The sequence below is a fragment of the Callionymus lyra genome, chromosome 6 (assembly GCF_982586985.1).
Source record: "Callionymus lyra chromosome 6, fCalLyr1.hap1.1, whole genome shotgun sequence".
Taxonomy (NCBI): domain Eukaryota; kingdom Metazoa; phylum Chordata; class Actinopteri; order Syngnathiformes; family Callionymidae; genus Callionymus; species Callionymus lyra.
The window spans coordinates 34,836,662-34,858,530 of NC_141823.1; the positions used below are offsets into that span (position 1 = coordinate 34,836,662).

The window sequence follows — 21,869 nt, forward strand, 5'->3', positions numbered from 1 at the left end:
GTTCGTCCAATAGCGGGACAGATCGTTTGGATGCTCTGCGAGGAAGCTGTCAGACATTGAGTCTGTGCTTATAGACGTCCTTATGATGAGGATCTAATCCCTCAATGTGGGTGTAAGTAGAGACATATCGCTTATTCCATCCTCATATTTAATCAATCTGTTGTATTGCATTGAACTTAACAATAATTTTGATATTGTTGCCCTGCATCATAAGGAAATTACGAGGTAAACTTAATCTGGCTTCATGAACATATAGAGATTTGCGTCCTTTAATCATCATTGCTTTTCCTTGTACATGGACGAATGACACACCAGGTGCTCTCATTTTTTATGATCAACTACATATGTAACACAAGTTCTAATGCTGCTTTGTTGCTAACATCATTTCCACCATTTAAATTCACCTTCGAATATTTGACTCAATATCACTTGAAGGACCTTTGGTATCCTCCTCAGACTCACTCAGTTTTCATGAAAATGTAGATAAATAATGAAAGTCTGAGGTCTTATTATAAGTGGCAACATATCAGGACACTGATAAGTCAAATGTGTTGCCTTCATTTTATACCTTTTTTTATTGGATGTACGTGATCTTGGCATGTCACACGCACTGCTCTAATAACAACAGTGTGTGTAACAAGTGGTTAAATTGTAATAAATAATAATATAATAATTGTACACTCGGGGATAGTTTGTGGTTGGCCAACAGTTATGCAAATGAGCGTCGAAGAGTGTCCGGGTATGTGGGAATAAACAGCATCACTGATATAATACGTCATTTTTGATAACCTATTTTCATAATCATACTTAAAATTTTGCATGGGTCCCTGAAATTGCTTTCCACCCTGTCATTATAAGAAACCCACTGTTTTTCTCACTGAAATCACTAAAAGTATTTTGTCTTTCTTTAATGGAGGCTGAAGCAGTGGCTATTAATATATTGTTGTTAGCTGTCAAGCTTAACATTTCCACTCTTAGTCATAGTGAAATAAATATCAGAACTTTGAAATATTATATATATATATACATATATATATACTTTGAAATATTATATATATAATATATAATATATATATATATATATATTATATTATAATATATATATATATATATATATATATATATATATACATATATATATATATAATATTTCAAAGTTCTGATAGATTTTTCTATCAATTGATATCTCACTATGACAGAGTTACAATTTAGTTACATTTACTCTGCTTTAATTTTATTGGGTATTGTTTTACTTGTTTAAGCGCTTTGTGACCCTGGTCACAAAAGTGCTCTACAAATATCACTTACTTACTTACTTACTTTAATATTTGTCCATGACAGGGTGGACATATGTTGCTGTTTGCATGTAAGTTGTCTGGTAATTTATTAAAAGTGGAAGCTTGACCAATGCATTTCTAACAGCTTAATATATTGTTAATGCAATGAATATGAAGTTCATTTGAAAATCTCAGCTTTTGGGGGGTAAATTGGGAAGTCTCAATGGCACCTTATGGTGTTATTGACTCATATCTTCCCGACCTGAGATTTTACACACCTAATCCGATCGGAAAATATGGTTATCCCATTCCCCTTTTCTATTAAATCAGCTTGATAGGCTTCTAGAGGAAGAAGGAACAGAAATTAGCTACGTCTACCCACGGATATATATTTTTTTTTAAATATTTAGCAACCACCCTCCTGGTGTTTGTCTGGATGTGAAGTTAATAACTTTGTTTTAGAAATAGATAATTTGGCCATTTAACTTTAAGATGCTGCAATATGCCCTAATACCCTAAACATAATGTAATTCTCATAATTTTCTAATACCTCACTTATGAACGAAACCAAAAACAAGGACATTTTTTACTTGAAATTAATAAAAATGTAAACTTATTTGTACTAAATACATATGTTTTAAAATGTTTGTTCAGTCCATCAACACATTTAAAAGGGTAAGGTCCTCCTGTGCGGAAATAAGGGTTACAGGAAGATTAGTATTTGCAGGAAAAATTGCATAACGGAAAAGTTTAAGTTTAAGCAAAAAGGCAATTGTTTGGAGTTTTTACCAGCCTGTATCAAAAACACTTATCTGTGTGACTGTCATTTTTATCTCACAGTTCAAATGTTCTCTTAGAAAGTAATGTATACAAATCTGTGCTTACATTTTTTTTAAATTTAATTCATTTACATACAGTTAAGATTATACAAATACACTTTGCATTGAACATGTTTTTTTTTTAGCTTGCATGTAAATGGCCATAAACCATAAGTCGTTTTTTTCCTAATAAAAATGCTGGCATTTATAATTATTTGCATGTGCTAATTAATGAGTAATCTATATAACTATCCAGACAGCTGCCAAAAAAGTGTCGGCTTAAGGTCAGAGGCTGTGTAAGATCACCAGATACTTTAAGGCTCGGGAGAAGCGATTGTCCAACTGCTCACTTCTTGAATGCTCTCAGCAATGGCCTTCTTGCTGTTTTGACAGCACTGTTGAGAATTACACGTCTTGACAGAAGACCAAGGGAATATATCATGACTGACAACACTGGGCATTGAAGGAAGACTATACCAGACAAACAAGATGACCTGCATCTCGAATTAATCCCAGGCTGCCAGTAGTGCAACATGCAGGGAAAACACTACAGTAGAAATATTTTTCTACACCCTCGGTGCCGTGCCAGTCACCTGGTCTTAAATTCCTGCCTCGAGGCTGAATGGGCTCCATGTCGACCCTTCCAATGCTCTGAAACTGTTAATCGTCTACTTTAATGTATGCTGTTAAAGGACAAATAAGATTCTATAGATATTCAATTTTATCTTATCACCACCTTTAATACATTTTTTAATCTTATCATGTTAAATAATACTATACAAATGCCAGGTCTATTGTAGTGGAAATTATCTCATCAACAGTAAAAGAAACGACACAAACATTACTGGATGGTGAATGTAGTACTACACAACTACACTGGTGTTTCACTCCAATGTTACCTAAATATAAACTTTGTATTTTTGACGTGTCCTATATAGATACATTGAGGAGCTAGAGGAGACAACTTTCATTTGTATCTAAAATTCGATACATTCTGTTTCTCATCTTTTCTTTGACTGCAGAAATTAGGTTTTCGAAGCTTACATTAATTTCTGTTAACATGTCTATCGGTAGAAAAGTTGTTTGGCTTCCCTATATTTTCCATCCTTAAATCCCATATATAGCCAACTAAATGTAGTTGTTTGTGGATGTTTTAAAGTAATTGACCATTATGGACATATATGGTCTCTGACTTAAAAGCTTACTTCTTTTAAACCGCGACCAATCTTTGGATAGTAAATGATGTGTCCAAAACCCCTTTAAAAATAGCCAGAATAGTCCATCTATTATTTATAAATCTTAATCTTTCTAAAGAGGGGTTCAAATCCTAATATATTTTATTTTTCTGTTTTTGTCTCTCTTGAGCTTGATTATTCTGCAGATTTCTTTTTTTGCCTGATGCAAAAACATATAAGTTTAAAAGTAATTTAAGGATTGCCAGGTTTTAGGCCATACACTGTACAGAAGGTCTTTTTGGTGTGAGCCATGCTCAGAGGCTTTTGAACAAGTCAGTGACACATTCAACACTCCCTACTAATTGAACCACAAAGACATAATTGTACTCCTTTTTCAATGAGCAATGTTACGTGTGTGTTGTTTTATGCTGATTCTTATTGTCCATTTCATCCTGACACAGTATCTGATTGAACTATAGAATAGCAGCAGCCATAACATGTCAGACATTTCCTGGTAAAGCAGAAGAAGCAGTACAACACTTGTGCCTGGGCAATAGACTCTATTTTTAACACTGTTGAAAGGGAAATAATAGACCAGTAGTAAAATAACAATGCACAAATCGTTTTCAACTGTTTCAAAAAACAGCAAAACTAAAAACTAAAAAATGATTATGAAATGACTCGCGGCTAAAAGAAGTTTATTTTTCTTTCCTTTTAAATGACAATGTATGTGTTTGTGCAATTCATTGTTCCTGGAATTCCCTAACAACAAAAGCATGTTTCTGGATTACTTGATTTAATATTTTAGATTACTTATTCCTTAATAAAAATAATGACTCCAAATCATTTGTTTATTTGGCTTTACCGAATATTGCAATTTTGATTTTGGTCAATTTGATTGTGATGCACTGAATGTGACCATGTCTCCTACTTTAGCTAATAAACTAATGTCTAATATAAAATTTATTTTTAACAACTGGCAAAAGCAACATTTTTAAGTCATGCTAGGAATAGCTGATCAAATCTAAAACACTCTTTTGTGAATCTGATAAAACAAAAGATAAGATCGGTCACTTCTTTCAGCGCCCTGCATGAACTACATCCACGCTTGTGGTCAATACAATAAGGCTTAGTGGATAGTTTTTCCATTCAGTATAATTGGCTGGGGACTGTGTCAACCCACACTTCCTTTCACTTCGTACCAGTTGTATTCATATCACTTGGTCATTATTTGCTTCAGCTGACCTATTCATTGTCAGTTTAAACTTCTCAAAATTGTCGCCTCGCTCAGCTGTTTCACGGCTGTGTTTCCCATGGCAACAATGAAAAGAGCAATATGGAGATTGGTAACTTTAATTAAGCCACTAACAGAAGACAAATTGAAGAGAAGGGGATTCCACATTCATGACTGAGATCTTTACATCTGTCACTCTCCAGCCAGGTGTCTGCATCCAAATCAGCAGGATTACGCTGTTGGGATTGATAGAAGAAGCAGCCCCCCTTTCATTGTCACACCGCCGCCTTTTATACCTCACATTAAGATCAAATTAAGCATCGCGCAACAGGACCATAGCCCCTCCCTCCTGCCTTCTGCTGCCCAGAGGAAGACATCAGAGGTGGGATTCGTCTCTTCTCTGATGCTGCCTGCTCCTCCAGACTCCATTCCATCTGGGATCCTTAGGGAGTGGAGGAATATCTGACAAGGGGCTTGTAAGCCTCTTAGCCCCCCTGTTGCCCAGCTCCCTCTCTCAGCCCATGTTTTCCTAATTTAGTTGTGTATGGAGTGACTGCGAGGCCCTCATGTGCTGTTTGAATTGACATTCTCTTTGTGGCACTAATAGACTGGTCATGTTTATCAATTAACAATTTGTGGCCAGTGGCAGGTTCAACTCTCTGGAGACCCTTAGCTGTAATTCTACTTTAAAAATGTAATATGACCCCAATAAGCTCAAATTGAATATTAATACTCAGAATATTATTTTGGCTTTTAAATAACCAAATATCATTTTCTCCTATTATTATTCCCTGCACCAAGGAGGTCTGTGATTGTCGTCTTTATGTGTATTTCAAAAACAAATAAAAAACAGAAGAAGGATTGCAATTAATTATTAAGACATTTTTATAGTTTATTATTTCGATTCATATTTCTTTTTACTGGATTTTCCTCAAGAGGGCTGTAGTGCTCAGCACACTCATTTTTGAATCAGCCTTTTTACTGTGTGTGCTGTGCGGGTGAGTTACAGAGGCCATGGACCTATTTTGTTAATGCTAAATTGATACATCTAATAATAATAATATAAATCAAAGGAAAATCATATTATAGGTGTGTGAATGAGCAGTTGGATGGAGTAAGATGTGAAGTCTCCTTTTCTTGAATATTGAATGTTCATTTTTAGAAATGTAACTGTCCTTTTGAATAGACAGTAAAGGCTTTAATAATTTTTATTTACCTTAGTTGTGTTCTCATATGGAGAAATAAAGGTTGCTCTAAATTATTGTGTTGGATAACTGTATTCATCTGTATTTTAATTAACAATATTAGTATTTATAACTTATTTGATATCTTGACACTGTGAGAAATATGTTTCTCGTCATATTGTGCGCTGCATTTGTGTTTATAAAAAGGAAGGTAGAAAAATACATGTATATCTGCAACTAAAAGCTTATTTTGACTGAGCAAACCATCCTCTGACATCAAGAAGTGGTTCATCTATGCTGATACAAGATGCTTCAGTAGATGGCGCGAAAAAATACACATTGATGTATCCGAGCTTGATTTATGCCGTTGCTAAAATGGTTCAATCAAAATGCTTGTGACAGCTGGCTGAACAAAGTGATAGGCAGTCATACTTTGTAGCTTTCTAGCTTCTAGTTGATGTTTTGAAAGCAGCTTTCTTTATTCATGTGCTCATGATTGCTTTGCTGTGAATCAATTGTGCTCCCTCAGTAAGAGGATCACAGAGTTAAACACACAATGAGGTGTTTACTATCGCCAGCTATTCATTTGGGATCACCCTTTCCTCCACTGTTGCACTGCGCAGGGACCACAGGAGGCTGCTGGTCACAGATGGTTGTGACGGGGAGGCTGCAGTGACTTTCTTTGTTTTCCCAGCAACATGTTTAGCGTGTAATCCAGGATTAACTAAGAGACTTTGGGTTAATTTACAACTGTTATATAGCATTCTATTTAGGTGCTGTTCTTCGCCACATCTCTGGGCTTTGGGGAAAATGGATTTTCTGCACTTGTGGGAGTTGGAAGTAATGGTGATCCAATCAGATGTCTCCGTGGATGTCCATCTTGCCATAATTCCCAAAGGAGCAACTGTGGCTCACATTTTTCCTCATTCTGAGACACATAGGTGATACTATTGTCGTTCACGCCACATGCGAGCACACGATCAATGACTGAGGATGCCTGTGAAAACCATGTGGCTGCATATGGACTCTCTTGATATCAACCACTGGCCGTGTGATCTTGTTATGCAAAATCCCTTAATCCCTACCTATGATGAATGCACACTGGATTGAAAAGAGAAGGGGGTGAAACAGATATGAAGGCAGCTGTTTGAAAGACTGTTCACTGCTTTGTGAATGAGTCTGGTTCCCCTCACAGGTGAAAAAATTACACCTGACTTATCTAAGTGTTGCTCATGCAATAAAGGTGAAAATAAAGTTTTAAATGAGAAAAATTGAGCTGATTGCTCATTTTACCAACCAAAGATCTATATGGACCTGGAGTGATCTGTCTGGCATGTTATATGACCAGTGTACCCTTTGGGCTGATGTGACTTGTTTGGTGTGCAGCAGAACAAAAATCATTATGAAATGGCTGACAACAGAGTATCATGACTGAGTTATATTCTTATTTTGACCATTTCTGGACATAATGACTAACACGGTTCCCATATCAATGAGTTTGCCCCAAAAAAGCATTGTAGTCTTATAAGATCAAAACTCCCATCTGTCTTCTGTCTATCTCTTCTTCAATTCCTAAACTATTTATATTATATTTATTGAGAAGGGTATAGTTGTATACGATTGCCATTAAGATTTTAATTATTTAATTCAATACTTTGTATATAAAGGTAGAATTAGTTTGTTTTTAATAATTTCATTCAATAATTTGTATATTAAAAAGGTTGAACTTCAGGTAAATGACTTAGATATTTTAATATTCCAATTCCAATAAGTATAATATACATTTCAAAATTGATTATGTATTTATTTGCAACCTTTTAAATTGAATATTTTTATACCTACATATAAATGTTTTTTTATAACAATGCAACCAGACAATACTATAAGAGTAACAAGCTACTTGAACTTTCAAAAAGCTTACATTACAGTTCACATTCAATCTGTGGTTTCTGATGGGATTGCACAAATCTGCACCTAATTTGCCTTCATAAAATGTATTTCTTTGTGAGAAGGGGAACAAACTGATTTGTAGTTGCAAAGGTAGCCGCCTTTTTTTTTATTTTTTTTACAAAACAAGCTTTGTTGAGAGACTCTTTCTCTCTATGGGCAATTTCCTTCTGACACGTGGAATTTTAGATACATTTTAGTTATATTATGATCACCATTGTCTATTGAAAGGGTGAAGACAAAATCCCCCAAAATAAAAGAAAACCATGAAGGGTTACAGAAGGGTTGGAAAAAGCTTGTAAAAAAAATATATATATATACTGTATATAGGGAATTCATGACATGCATAACAAAGGAAAAGGACAAGTACTATATATATATATATATATATATATATATATATATAAATTGATATCTCTTATTAGACTATACAAAAAATGCTACTATCTCTTATATTGTACTTATACTTGATATGTCATTTATAAGGGAAGTAATGGACTGTTTTCTCAAACCATTTACTTATATATGTAATAAATCTTTTCAAACAAGTATTTTTCCCGATATGATGAAAATGGCTAAGGTGATCCCAATCTATAAAAAACATATATCAAATTATAGACAGCTGTCTTTGCTAACTCAGTTTTCAAAAATACTCAAACAATATTTTGTAAACAGATTGGATAATATTTTGGACAAAGATGAGTTACTGAGTGATGGGATTTGTAGAAAATATAGCTATGGCTATAGATAAGAAACAATAGGCTGTAGGTGTTTTTGTTGATTTACGTAAAGCGTTTAATACAATTAATCATTCCTTACTACTGCAGAAACTGGATTATATTATACTTCTCACTTACAATGCCATATATGTCATATCGGGTTGAGGTTTGGGGAAATGCATGCAGGACATATATTGGTCCTATAATAAAACTACAGAAAAGAGTTAACAGAATAATCAACAAAGCTTCCTATTGCGAAAACCACTAATTAATTAAGTCTGGCATCTTTCAATTCTCAGACATTGTACATTTAAAAACATTCGAAATATTGTTTAGAGCAAAGAGAACAAAGTCTTCCAATAAAAAAATGATAATATAAGAGTGTTGTGTGTCTTAACTAACTAATGTGATACATAGATGTGTTTCATTTTTGGGAGTTAAATTATGGAATGGACTTAGTGATGAACTGATATTGTGTAGAATACTATTGAGTTTCAACAAAACATCGAAAGGTAAAATACTCAAGGACTGTAATTGTAATGTGAAATGTGAAATGATTAAGAAGTAAGAATTTAGAGTAATTCTTGTTTTGTTTTTTTTTGCGTTTTCTTCTGCGTTGTATAATTGATATTTTGGTTTATTTCATGGATTGCATAGGATAGGCAAAAATAAGAATTTCCTAGGGCGAGAGCCTGAATGACCCCATCTTTGTCGAGAGAGGGGTTCTCTAGCCTAGTGAAGAATGATTCTATTTTTATTTTAAACCATTTTTCCTCTTTAGCCAGCACCTGTACGTTGCTCCCCTCAAACGAGTGTCCTGTGACCTTTAAGTGGAGATGGACCGCAAAGTCCTGACTTTCGGCACTGGAGGTTGTTTTGATGTACAGTTCTTGGCATTCTCCACTGCAATGGACAGCATACACCACATTCCTCTGCTTTTACTTGGGTTTTTTCTTCATGGAATGGACCAGCTTCTGATTTAGGATTTTTGTAGACTTCATACATTGAAGATGTCTCTCCGACACACCTTCAATGTAGGGTATTGCAATGTCCCTTTTTAGTTTTGTGTTTTTCCTCTTCTTGTTTTTCAAAAAAGCCCTCTTAAGGTATCCACAGGCCAGAGAGGCTAAGATGTTCTGTTTGACGGGAAAAATCCTCCCCTATCTTTAATGGCGTTAATATAGGAACGTAAAATAAAGCTAATGATTAGACGAGTTGAGAAGACATTCATTTGTCATTTTTTGGTTATCGCTGATTCTTAAATTCTTGAGTATTTGTTTCACCCCTAATCACAATATCTTTAATCTATTACAACATACACACAGTGGTAGAAATACTTTTTTTTTAGTCTTTTGCAAAATTGCAGAAAGTAAAACATTTGTTCTGCAATTTCTACATTTCTTTTGCAAATACACAAACAACTTTTAAACCACATTATGCCAACATTTACATAATGTATAGCTTTCTAACCCATAACTTTACTGTAACTCTTTATTCTCTCTCTACTTTAATTTCAGTGTTCACAGATCCTCCTCTACGGTGAAGTTATCATTCCCTGATGGTCTTTCATCCCCCTCTTCCTTGTGGTACTACAACTAGAAGTATATCAACCAATTAATAAATGTAGTAGTCATCACACCCACCCACCATCCTTTCACACGAAATACTGATAAAAGTATCACTACAATAATAACATATAGAATTACAAAGATGGTATTTATTCAAAGTAAAAAAATGATGTTCATCAGCATTTTGAGAACAAAAAGAAAAATAAATAAGTTTAATTGTAAACTTTGTTACCCTGTATCGTCTATGTAGACGGTCTGTAAAGATGACAAGTTGTCAACAACTTGACAACAAAATACTAAGGGTGACAATTTGGAACAAAGTGACTAAAGTAAAGTAACTTGTTAAATGTATTTTTGTGTCATTATTGATCGTCCTGAATGTAAATTTAACGTTCAGCCTTTACTCAGTATTATTTATTATTATTATTATTCCGGTAATAAACAAAAACTCACTATTTGTTGGATTAAGGCAGATTCCAATGATGAAGTCATCATTAACACTAACAAGAACTTTTGATATTGTTGACTTTCACGCAGTCGACTGAAAGATTCTCTCGTCTCTACAGAACAGCAGAGTTAACTGCTTTGTCTTTCATTTTTCTTGTTCTATTCTTTTAGTTCTGTTAATATTTTTGATTGATGCTTCCCTAGATGCTTAATAAAGTTAGTGGTGTTGAATCTTGTGAAGCGATTTTTCCTCTCCAAACATCCGCTCACATCTTCTCTTCAGAGACGCTGCTGCTTTCAGCTGCTTCACAAGCGGCGGCACGTGACGCCAACACAAATATAGTTATTAAACCGCTTGGATTGGATGCGTGGATCGCAGCTTTTTCACCTATACCCGATTCGACTTTTACACTTCTGCAAAATTGCAGGTGGTTCACGGCTATTTCGAACATTGTACATGTTTTATCGGTCTTATTCAGCTCCTTCAATGAAAGCTGCTTTAGCATGCTGAACACTGGAAACGAAACTCAATTTTTTTTAGCAATTTGTCAACTTATTCTCCCTTCCTTTCTTTGTACTGGTGTTACTCTCTGTATGTCAGTATAATGCTCAGCCATACTTTATAATAAATTAAACTTGAAAAGCACATACTTCTGCCATGGAGTTAATTGTACATGCTTTTATAGATACATCTGTATAATCCAATCAAAAACACTTCTCTTAGGCAGGAGTTGTGTTGATTTAGGGCAAAGAAAAGATGTTCAGTCACAGGGATTCCCAATGACAACCCAGACAACATGTGCAGCCATAACCCCTTGGCAAACCGTATTGTTAACTGAGCTGTTGAACAATAAACAGGGTGTGAGCAGCTCACCGTTGATCACGATTAATTAGGAGATAATGTTTTTATTAAATATTTGGCTCTCATGTTTTCTTTAAAATGCAGTCTAAACCTAGTTAAGTGCAGTTCCTTCCACCGTGACTTCCAAATTCAATTATTTTCTTTTGCCAAATATGTCTGAAAAGTGTAATTCAAACATACAGCATTTAACTGCTTGAACATTGAATCCAGCAGTGGTGGTAAGAATTAAGGTTGCCATGGGCGAACAGGAACCAGCAAAAAAGAACCCTAGAGCTGCACACAGGGAGGTGAAGGATAAAGTTTTGGATCAGAAGGGATACAGATTGAGTCGATCATACCGAATTCGACAGCAGTGTGTCTGTCTATATATATACATATATATATTTATATATACATGTATATATATTTTTGTGTGTGTCTGTTTGTTTGTATGTATGTATGTACGATTGTGTATATATTTAAGCAAGATGAGTCGATGGACGGTAATGGGATTAGGGGTAACACCTTTGGCATGGACAGGACAGCCACCTGACACTTGGTCTGTTGCAGAGAGGAGGGTAGGCACAGGGGGGAGGGGGCTTTAATCCTTGTCCATTTTTGGGAAGTCATTTCCAGGGCTCCATGGATTTGGGGCTTTGGTTTCCGCTCCGCTTGCTTTGGTTAATAATATCCTGGGAGGCAAGGATGACATGGAGAGAGAAATTGTGAATGGAGGAGAAAGGGATGTTGATGCTGATTTCCTTAAAAAAAATGGTAAAAATGGTCAATGGTCAAAAAATCAAAATGGTAACCCAAAATAAACATTAAAGGAAAAAATATTTTCTTGTTGAGTTGGGATACAAAGTTGGATTTTGAGAGTTATATTATTCAGTCCGTTACACAATCAATGTATCTTTATTTTTGCGTTAGGGCCACAGTTGATTCATGCTTCCATCACCTGGTGTAAATCATTAACTTTTCGACCAAACAATATGTTAATCAATTTCTTTTGCAGGTGTGGCTTGAGTGTTCTGTTGTTCCATCAGGAAATGATTACAGACTTGCTTTCTTTCCTTTTTCCATTAGTTGGTGTCTCTGGTGTGTTTCTTTAAAAGCTTTAGGTTTTGTCCCTGTGTCTGTATTAACAAGGATTTTTAGAGCAAGTTATGCTATGCTCGTGTTTCTATGGTGCTGACAGATGCTGATAAATGTCTTAATGATTCTGGAGGAAGTGCCACAGTGTCAGAGGCTTGGGCTGCTCGGGTACATGAGTCACAGTTTCTGTGTTTTGTCCATCACCTAATCACAAGGTGTTGATTAGTTCATCCTCCATGGGATCAAAGTTCAGGATAGTTTTCTGGTGTGAACTGTCCGCTGCGCCGCTGAGAATGAAACACCAGGAAATGTGCCATCTGAGCAGAAGTCCAACTGTGGGAACCGTTTTCTTCACCTAAAGTAAATTGAGAGACCTCTAGAGTTTCAAAATCTTAATTAACCTTCATTAAAATCAGTTGCAGGTATTCAGCATCCTTCTCTATCTTTTTAAATTGTCAATAAAAGATGATTCGCTTGACCTTATAATGCATGAATGTAATAAAGTTGTAAATAGTTTTCCTCAACAAACCTCAATGGTAAGGTAGGAGTGGTTATTCTGCAGTCTTCAAAAGACACAACCTCACAACACAAAACGCCACAATATGCTCATATAACTTAACTTTAATTTTATTTCTTTTGTTTTCCAAAGGTGGAGATGTTTCGCAAAGTTCTTGGAAAGACCCTGCTTTTTGTCGGCTACACAATTCAAACAGGCTGCATTCTGCATTGTGCAACGGAGTACATTGGAGAGTTTGTCTTGGTTTGTATTTGCAGTTATTTTAAATAACTCTTCCTTTTTTATTGAACCGGATTGAAAAACTATCATTCACCCCCTCAGTGTTCCGGTCCATCTATGCAGCCCACCATCATCAACCATGATGTTGTTTTCTCAGAGAGGATCAGTAGGCGTCGTTTCACAATAGAAAAGTAAGTCTGCTCATCATACGCATCTTTCTATGATTCAAAAATGTCATGTTATTTTATGAATGACTCTTGCATGTATAATAATTATAGGGGGGCATTTTTCATTCATTCATTTTCTACCGCTTATTCCATAATGGGGGTTTGGAGTCATTCCAGTTTCTACGGGCGAGAGGCAGGGGACACGCTGAACAGTAGTTCTCTGTATTGTTTGTCTTTGGACACACAAAGACATACAACCATTCACACATTCACTCAGAACATTTCTGCAAGTTTCCAATCAACCTCTGTACGTTTTTGGACTGTAGGAGGAAACCGAATTGAATCTGATCTCAGTGATGGTTTGCTCAACTGTTGAAATGACTAAAAAGAACAGGCGTGTACTTTCAACTCATTTGTCCTTATTTTGTGTGTTGTTCAGGGGCGACGTAGTTGTAGCAAAAAGTCCTTTCAACCCAAAAGAGAATATTTGTAAACGGGTTATCGGCTTGGGAGGTGATAAAGTCACCAATGATTCAAGTTTCATCAAGACGCACACATTTGTGAGTATAATTGTATGTGTAAAAAGCCTTTTTGTTTTTCTTTGTTCCTTGTGATTGTGTGTTTAACCAAACGAGACAGGTATGTTGTTTTGATTCCAGAGATGCACAACAAAACGACTAAATACTCCTAAAACAGCAGAATTCTGTGAACAAAAGTCTACATTGTATGTGAGTTATTGGTGGAAATATCAGCTTCGGAAAACATCTATATTTCCTCAGAACCGTGATGAAACCAGAAAGTGAGCAGGGGTTCTCCTGGTGAAACCACTGTCATTGCTTTTCTATTACTACTTTCTCCGACACCCACAGCTCAGGACTGCAATCTCTCTGAAGCCTGTTAGATTTAGTGCCAGCTGAGTGGACACAATGATGGGTGGGCGTAGAGGTGTGTGCTATGTTTTAAAATTTATTGAGTATTTTATAGACTATGCACAGAATAGGTTCAGGGCATAACGACATCAGGCCGAGTATCATTCAGTGGATGAAATGCAAAAGTAAAGACAGTCTTCAACCTGAACACAAACATGGATTTAAAGAGCTGATGTTGTTGGGGAAGGAAAAAATGTAGGACTATGTTGAGATGCTTAAAACTGTTTGTTTTTTTTGGTGAATTCTTGGTGAGTATGGCTAAACATTTCCTCACATTATCAACTATTGCAATATTCCAAAGTGCACTCTAGTAATTTGGGGTTAAAAGTAAAATGGAACAAAGAACATAAAATTGACTGCCCTTGATAATATCAAGAGCATTCAATCATACAATTTAATTTGTTCTCATGACAATTTATGAATTTTTTGTTTTATGTATTTTATTCAAAATATGCTGTCCCCCCTTGTGTAAACTATTTTCTTAATGGATTTAACTGATTTTCGTTTGATTTATTCCTATTTTTCACTGTCACTGACAAAAATACTAATTAAGTGTATCTTGCATTGCAGGACACCAGTCTCAGAATAGCCTCTGACCTGAATTGAAATTCATTTATGTTCAACAAATGCATTTATTATTATACTGGGTAACTATTGTTGGCTGTTTGTTGCAGGCTTTAAGGGGAATGTTGTTAAGGATGGGAAAATTTCTTTCAGAACATAAGCAAGCTATTTTAAATTCAAAAGTTCAACCCCCTCTGTGCAGAATGTTCCTAAAAGCATGCTTCCAAAAACTGCACAACATAAAAACATGGATCTTGGAACTCAAGCACAAAGAACAAACGCAAAATACACATTTATATCATTTTTGCAAAATTTGTGACATTGAAAAAAACAACAGTTTTGAGAGATGACTTTTGTTAATCTTCTCATCACCCATCTGTTACGTATGGATCGGACACACCAGTGACTACTGCAAATAGGGCAGTTGGTATCCAGGAAAGTCTGGAAGGGGGTCAGGGAAGAATAACTGACAGCAGGAAAGACTGCACCAGGTGTGGACGGGCTAGTTACCCACTCCACAGGTACTCTCCAAGATGGACACCATAACTGTCTACGAGCACAAATAAGAAAGAAAAGCCCAAAGGGCCACTAAGTGGCGGGATGGAAAATGGACCAAACATGACGGACAACTTGGTATCAACTGGAATGACGATCACTAATAAGCGGATCGTAAGAAAATGTACCTGTGGGTGGTCTGCGTTAGCAGATCAGACAAGCAGGAAACAGCCGGTTGAGCACCATAGTGCTACTGTTCCCAAAATTGCAGATGTACAGGGAGAAAAATATAACTTTTCTCAACATCAGAAGCACAGACAACACCAGGTGCCAACCCCACAGAATGGGCATCAAGAAGAGAGTGAACCACCAACAAGAAGGGAGAGACCAAGATCTGCACATTATCCTGGGAAAATATCTGCTAGGTAGTGCAACCATCAAGCTCAACCTCTTTGGTAACATTATACGAAGAAGGCAAGGAGAGATTTGGGGAAATGGTGCAAAGGAAGAATATTGCCAGGATGGCGAGAGAATGAGATATTCCAGCTTGTAAAGGAGAGGCGGTCACTCAGGAACTCCTGGAGGAAAGTGGATGAAAGAAGGTCTGAAGGCACTCTGGGCAAGTCTGCCTCAGCACCACGATGTGCCCTACAGGGTATGCAAGAGCTGCCTGATGGTGCTGAAGCTCCTTTGGAAACAAATGAAAGTTGCCTAGAAGACCCAAACCGTCCCATCAGAGTGGTTCAAAGCAGTGATAACCTTCATCCCCAAAGAACAATATTCCCATAACATCAGCCAGTTCAGAGGAATTGCTCTATTGAATGTGGAAGGGAAGATTTTCTTCTCAGTAGTGGCAAAGAGGATGACCACCTATCTCTTAGAGAACATCTACATTGACACCAGCTGCCAGATGACAGGCATCTCAGCATTCAACCATGATTTGGAACCGGATCCAGAGAGCCAAGCATGAGAAGTTAGACCTCCAAGTTTTCTGGCTGGAACCGGAAAATGCCTATGGTTCTGTCCCCCACTAGCGTTTTTCTATGTCCCAACCAACATCCAGAGCCTAATATCCAAAAACTTCAGCAGTTTCCAGGTCTGTTACACCACACAGGAAGCTACCACTAGCTGGCACCAGACTGAGAAAGGCATTGCAATGAGCTGCTTAATCTCTCCTATCCTATTTATTGCAGCCTTTGAAGTGATTCTAATAGGCAGGAAGCGTATGGTTTGAGGAGTAAAGTCACAGTTCGGCCAAAGACTACCAGCCTTGCAGAGTTATATGGATGACGCAACAAGCCTTCTCCAAACAGCACTGTGTACCACCAGGCCCCTTAAAGAGGTTAGAAAAACTTGGGAAGCTTGGGAAGTCTGTATACGGCTGATTTTCTGACATCCATATGCCTGCCAAGTTCATGGAACAGCTCACTGACAATCTTGAGAGGATCGACAAGAGCCACTTTCGAGGGAAGCTAAATGTCTGGGGCTATCAATTCATCCTCTACCAGCTCCTTATCTCCCTTGAAGCTGTGTAAGATAACAACATCAACAGTACTGAGGACGGGAGAAGGCCAGACTCGTGTTAAGAGCTGAGAGACTTGACTGACCCATTTGTACAGGATGCAAGTGGAAAGCTCAAGAAGCTGTTGACCAGGCCATCAGCAGGTTGATGCATAAAGAACATTTTGGCAGGACAGGGAGAGCTGGCTTGGTGTGGGGAACAGCCCCCAAGTTTTGGTCAAAAGCCACTAGAAAGGAGAGGAACGACCTGGTGATTGAAGAAGTGGTCAGGAGTGAGGAGGACCAATACAAGATCAAAGCACTCAGCCAGCAGCAGCAAGGTAGTTGGCCCCTGGGTTACCAATATAGTGAACCTCTCCCTTTCCGCATGGGTTTTTCCCCATGCATTTAAGCATGCCATTGTGGAGCCTCTGCTCAAAAAGCCAGGCTTAGACCCGCCTGACCTCAGTAATTTCAGGCCTATTTCTAAGCTCCCTTTCTTGTCCAAGATCTTGGAGAAGGTGGTGTCTGAGCAACTATCTTTGTTCCTGGATCAGAGCGACATCCATGAGAAGTTTCAGTCTGGCTTCCATTAACATCACTTTACTGAAAGTGTCCATTGACATCATGATGTCGGCTGATCAATTCACTGTTCTGGTTCTCTTGGATCTGTCCTCAGCCTTTGACACAGTTGATCACAAGATCCTGCTGAGAAGACTGAGGGATGAAGTGGGACTGTCTGGGTCTGTGTTAGAATGGTTCTCATCATACCTTTCTGGGCGCAGTTTTAGTGTATCTGCCAATCAAATGAGGTCGGAATCGGCAGATCTGTTGTGTGGAGGCCCTCAAGGTTCTGTTCTTGGTACTTTATTGTTTTTGCTGTACTTGATTCCCCCGGTAAAATCATTCAGAGATTTCCTGATGTTTCTTATCACATTTTTGCTGATGACATCCAGCTCTACTGCTTTTTTGATCCAACTGAACCCCAGAGGCTGAATAGCTTAGTCAATTGTTTGCTAGAAATCAAAAAATGGCTGAGTGAAAACACTTTGCAGCTAAATGTGGACAAAACTGAAACTCTGGTGATGCTCCTGATGATAAGATTCCAGGGTTGAGTCAGTACTTGGGTGACTTAGGTCAGTCTGTCAAACTGAGCCTGAGAAACCTGGGTGTTGTATTTGATAAAGACATGTCTCTTGTTCAACACTGCAGAAAACTCTAAACTTGGGAGGATGTTGTCGGAACATGATCTGGAGCTTGTAATCCATGCGTTTGTGTCTTCTCGCCTGGACTACTGCAACAGTTTGTTTTCATGTCTTAACAAGAAGGAGCTGTCTTGCCTGCAGTTGATTCAAAACTCTGCAGCGAGAATTCTGACCCGCTTAAGTGGAAGAACTCACATTTCTCTGATCCTTAAAACTCTTCACTGGCTTCCAGTTTCTTTCAGGATCAACTTTAAAATTCTGGATCTGATCCGGCCTTACACCCCAGCTCGGGCTCTGAGGTCTGTGGATCATAATCTACTGATGGTTCCACGCACGCGGTTCAGTACCAGAAGAGAGAAATCCTTCCAGGCTGTTGCTCCTAAGCTTTGGAACGATCTTCCTCTCTCTGAACTTGATGGATCTACTGACTCCTTCAAGAAACATCTTAAGACACTTTTATTTGTGCAGGTTTTCCTTGATTTTCTTTAACTCCTGTGTTGTTCTTTGTTTTATCTTGACCTTTGAAGTGTATATTCTATTGAGAATTGTTTTATTGTTTAAGCTCTTTGTGACCCTGGTCTGGAAAAGCGCTCTATAAATTTAAATTAGTTACTTACTTACTTACAGTTAGTGCTTCCCTGTGTTTCTAACTCCCGGATGGCTAACTACCTGTCGCTTTTTAGGAAGCACCAAGTGTGAGCTTCAGTGTCAAAACGATGATATCTGATGTTGCTCAAAGAAGAGCATGGCCTTCAAGACTAAGGATTATATTTCATATCATGTATTAGTTTGACATGATCACTTACCTTAATTATGTCCATGAGTATTGGACCTAGGTAGGAGACCAGAATGAAGAACTCTCTGCTGTCAACCACACCTGAAAAGCAGCACACATGAAAGCAGCTCGTCGTTTTTAATATCACATAATAATCACATTTTGTCCATAATAGATATATTGTTGACTTTTGTCAACAACTTTCTGAAATGTATTGTTCTCTGATTTATTTTTGGTTTTCTCAAAATAATTACTCATTTGAGGCCGAAAGGACCTTTAGGGTTTAACCTCCCAGTTATTTTTGATTAATTGTATAGAAAATTACAGAAAATGCACCAACATGCATTAATCTAAAAGTTTCTTTTTTTTTTCTTCTTCTTTTTCTTGATCAATTGTCGATGAATTTTAACTCCGATCAAATTCTTCTGGCTTTTTCTGTTCTCTCTGAAGAAGACAACACGTCTTATCAGAGAAGTTGTCTTAACTGATCAGAAGTTTTTGCAAACTGGAGGTGTTCTGGTTTGGCGGTTGACAAACAGTGGTGTTTCTCTGCCCTGTGCTTGAGAGCCAGCATATGTTACCATGTTAATGAGGTGTAATGGTGGGAATCCAGCATGCTGACATATGCTTCTCAGATGACTCCTTTAATGATATTCATCTGTGTCGTCATTATTCACAAAGTTGTTTACCTCGTGTTCGGTCAACATGTCACTGGCTCGTGATTTTGTCACGTCAGTCATGTGTCTCAGTTATTGAATATGAAACGTTGTTTCCCCACTGTATGTGACTGACGGGCCAATCAGAGCACAGCCTGATGGGCTTAATAGCTTCTGAGTTGAAGGTGAAGACCTGACATCACGCCGGCGTACATTATATTCTTTAATGAATGTTATCCAGTGGGCTTTTGTCGTTAAAAAAGTTAAGCAACACAAAAATAGACTCGCAGTTTGTGATGCCCATTATGACAATATAATGTGTTGTTGATCCTGTCTGCACATATATGGGGGACAGCGCACTTAATTAGGGCCTTGACAAGCCTACTCTCCTAAAGTGATGAGATTAATCATAATTGGTGTCACTGTGAATTAGAGCCTGCTTGGATGACTGCCCCACTGGCAGGTCGGACCACGGTGAAGACCCTTGGACACTGCTTAGCCCCCCCTCCCCTCTCTCCCTCTCTCTCTCTCTCTCTCTTGCTGTGCCCGACCAGCTCAGGCCCCTCTCTGCTCTGCCCTCCCCGGGTACGAGGGGCGCAGATCTCAGCCAACAGCCTAATGACCCTGTTTGAAGTTGCTCTAAATCCTCCCCGACCCTGCCTGTTACCCATGACCCCGCTCCTAAGACGGTATGGGGTTGAAGAGGGACAGGCAGGTTGACGTCAAAAGGAGGGGGTGAATGTTTCTAAACAACTCTCCTCACTTTTAAATTCATGATCTACAAAGCAAATGAGCCTCTAAATCATATTCATCCTCTTCCCATATGTTCCCCGTAGGTACCGAACGGGCACGTTTGGCTGGAAGGAGATAACCTCAGGGATTCCAATGACTCAAGGAACTATGGTCCAGTTCCGTATGCCCTAATCCGAGGCCGTGTTTGTTTTAAGGTAATTCAGCAGTCACAAATGTTCTCATGCAGTTTCCAGCCTCCAACCTGAATGATAACATGTAAAGTGTGAGTCGCACTGAAGCCGTTACCTGTAACCCTTTTAACTATGTAATCAGCAATTTTCAATTATGCTGTGCTAGCCAGCTATGACAACACCACTTGCTTCTTAAACAAGTGAATAACAGATCATATTTTCAGTATACATCAAGTATATCAAACTCAACTTCACATCATTTAATGTTGCCTGCAATAGTTCAAAATTCAAGAATAATTTAAAACGTATGTTGGTCCCAAAACTAGATATTCCACATGTTTTCAGAATAGACAAGATCATAAATCTCAACAATGAATAGAGAATTTATGTTTGTCTTTCAAGAATAAAAAGTGTCTTTAAATGCTACACTTTTCTACATCTCGTACTCTGTTTAAAATGATGGTGATTGAGTATGGGGAAGGGATTGAATGAGGAAATATGTTTTGAGTTTTTATTTATTGTCTAAATCGTACATCTTACACAGAATTCCCATTTTTAATTGCTTATTTAAAAAAACATTTTATCACTCTTAGGTAGTTGCATGCAGCAGCTTATTATTTTTTTTACATACAAATTTACCAGAAAACTGACAAATGTATTAACTTATTTACTATGTTCTCATTTGTTTATAGAAAACTGTATTGATCCCTCTGGAGGTCTCCTTTGGGAAATTGTTTTATGTATATTAACAACTATATATTTTTGATTTCTAGAAAATCTCGTTCACTTTCATAATTGCTGTGAACTTGATGTTACATCATCAGAAAAAAAGGTTCATCCATTGTCTCCTTTGTATTGTGTCTCAAATTCAGCGTCTTATATATTCATATTCATGAGTCAGTTGGAAGTTCAAAGCAAGTGTGTCAGATTGACCAAAGCCTGGACAACATATTGTCTAGTTTTCCATTCTGCCGTGTTGTCATGTCACTGCACGTCATAGCAACCACAACCCTGGAAACAGGTCAACCAACCTTCTGTCCATCTGATTGGGCAGCAGCACTCCTCTGGAGGGCCCAACACCACAGCTGACCGCATGACGAGATCTTTTATCAAGTCAAACGCCTCATTAAAAACCCATATTAGCCGACTAGTCGAGGAAGTTGTCGGTGTCTTACATTTCTCTCTCAAACTAAACATTTTGATGCATTTCCCTTTTTCCTCTTTTCTTTTGTCCTCAATAGCTCTGGCCGCTGCACAGCTTTGGGTCTCTCGCCGAAAGCCCAACCAGTCGGATCATTAAAGTTGACAGTGACTCTGACTGACTTGCTTGTTTGGGTGCTTTTTGAAAAAATAATAATAAAACATTTTTTTGTCTGTTTTGTATCTATGTATTTTTAACCCTTTACGTTCATATACACAATTAAATGCTATAGAAGAGATGTATTGATATATTAAATCACTTAAAGGGAATTCTTCAGCCTCTCTGAGGATAGGGTCCAGGGATTGGCAGCCAAAGTAGAGGAATGGGACACTGATCATGCTCTGGGTCTGTCTGGGAGTCTGCTCCCAGTTGGACAGTCTGGGAACCCGTCACTACTGAGGAATTGATGAGTC

The 21,869-nt window shown here is 37.7% G+C and overlaps 1 protein-coding gene across 1 annotated transcript; it reads left to right on the forward strand.

The window, feature by feature from the left end:
• The first annotated feature begins 48 nt into the window (after window positions 1-48).
• immp1l (inner mitochondrial membrane peptidase subunit 1) lies at window positions 49-21,627 on the forward strand. The gene is made up of 6 exons (XM_087793601.1): window positions 49-112; window positions 12,955-13,065; window positions 13,144-13,232; window positions 13,648-13,768; window positions 20,169-20,279; window positions 21,497-21,627. The coding sequence occupies exons 2-6, from the start codon at window positions 12,961-12,963 to the stop codon at window positions 21,575-21,577; spliced, it is 507 nt and encodes a 168-aa protein (XP_087649727.1). The 5' UTR covers window positions 49-112; window positions 12,955-12,960; the 3' UTR covers window positions 21,578-21,627.
• Window positions 21,628-21,869: the final 242 nt, after the last annotated feature.

Coding starts and splice junctions, on each gene's coding strand:
- immp1l (XM_087793601.1), top strand. CDS start 12,961: ATGTTTCGCAAAGTTCTTGGAAAGACCCTGCTTTTTGTCGGCTACACA. Junction 13,769..20,168: donor TCATCAAGACGCACACATTT/GTGAGTATAATT, acceptor TGTTCCCCGTAG/GTACCGAACGGGCACGTTTG. Junction 20,280..21,496: donor GAGGCCGTGTTTGTTTTAAG/GTAATTCAGCAG, acceptor TGTCCTCAATAG/CTCTGGCCGCTGCACAGCTT.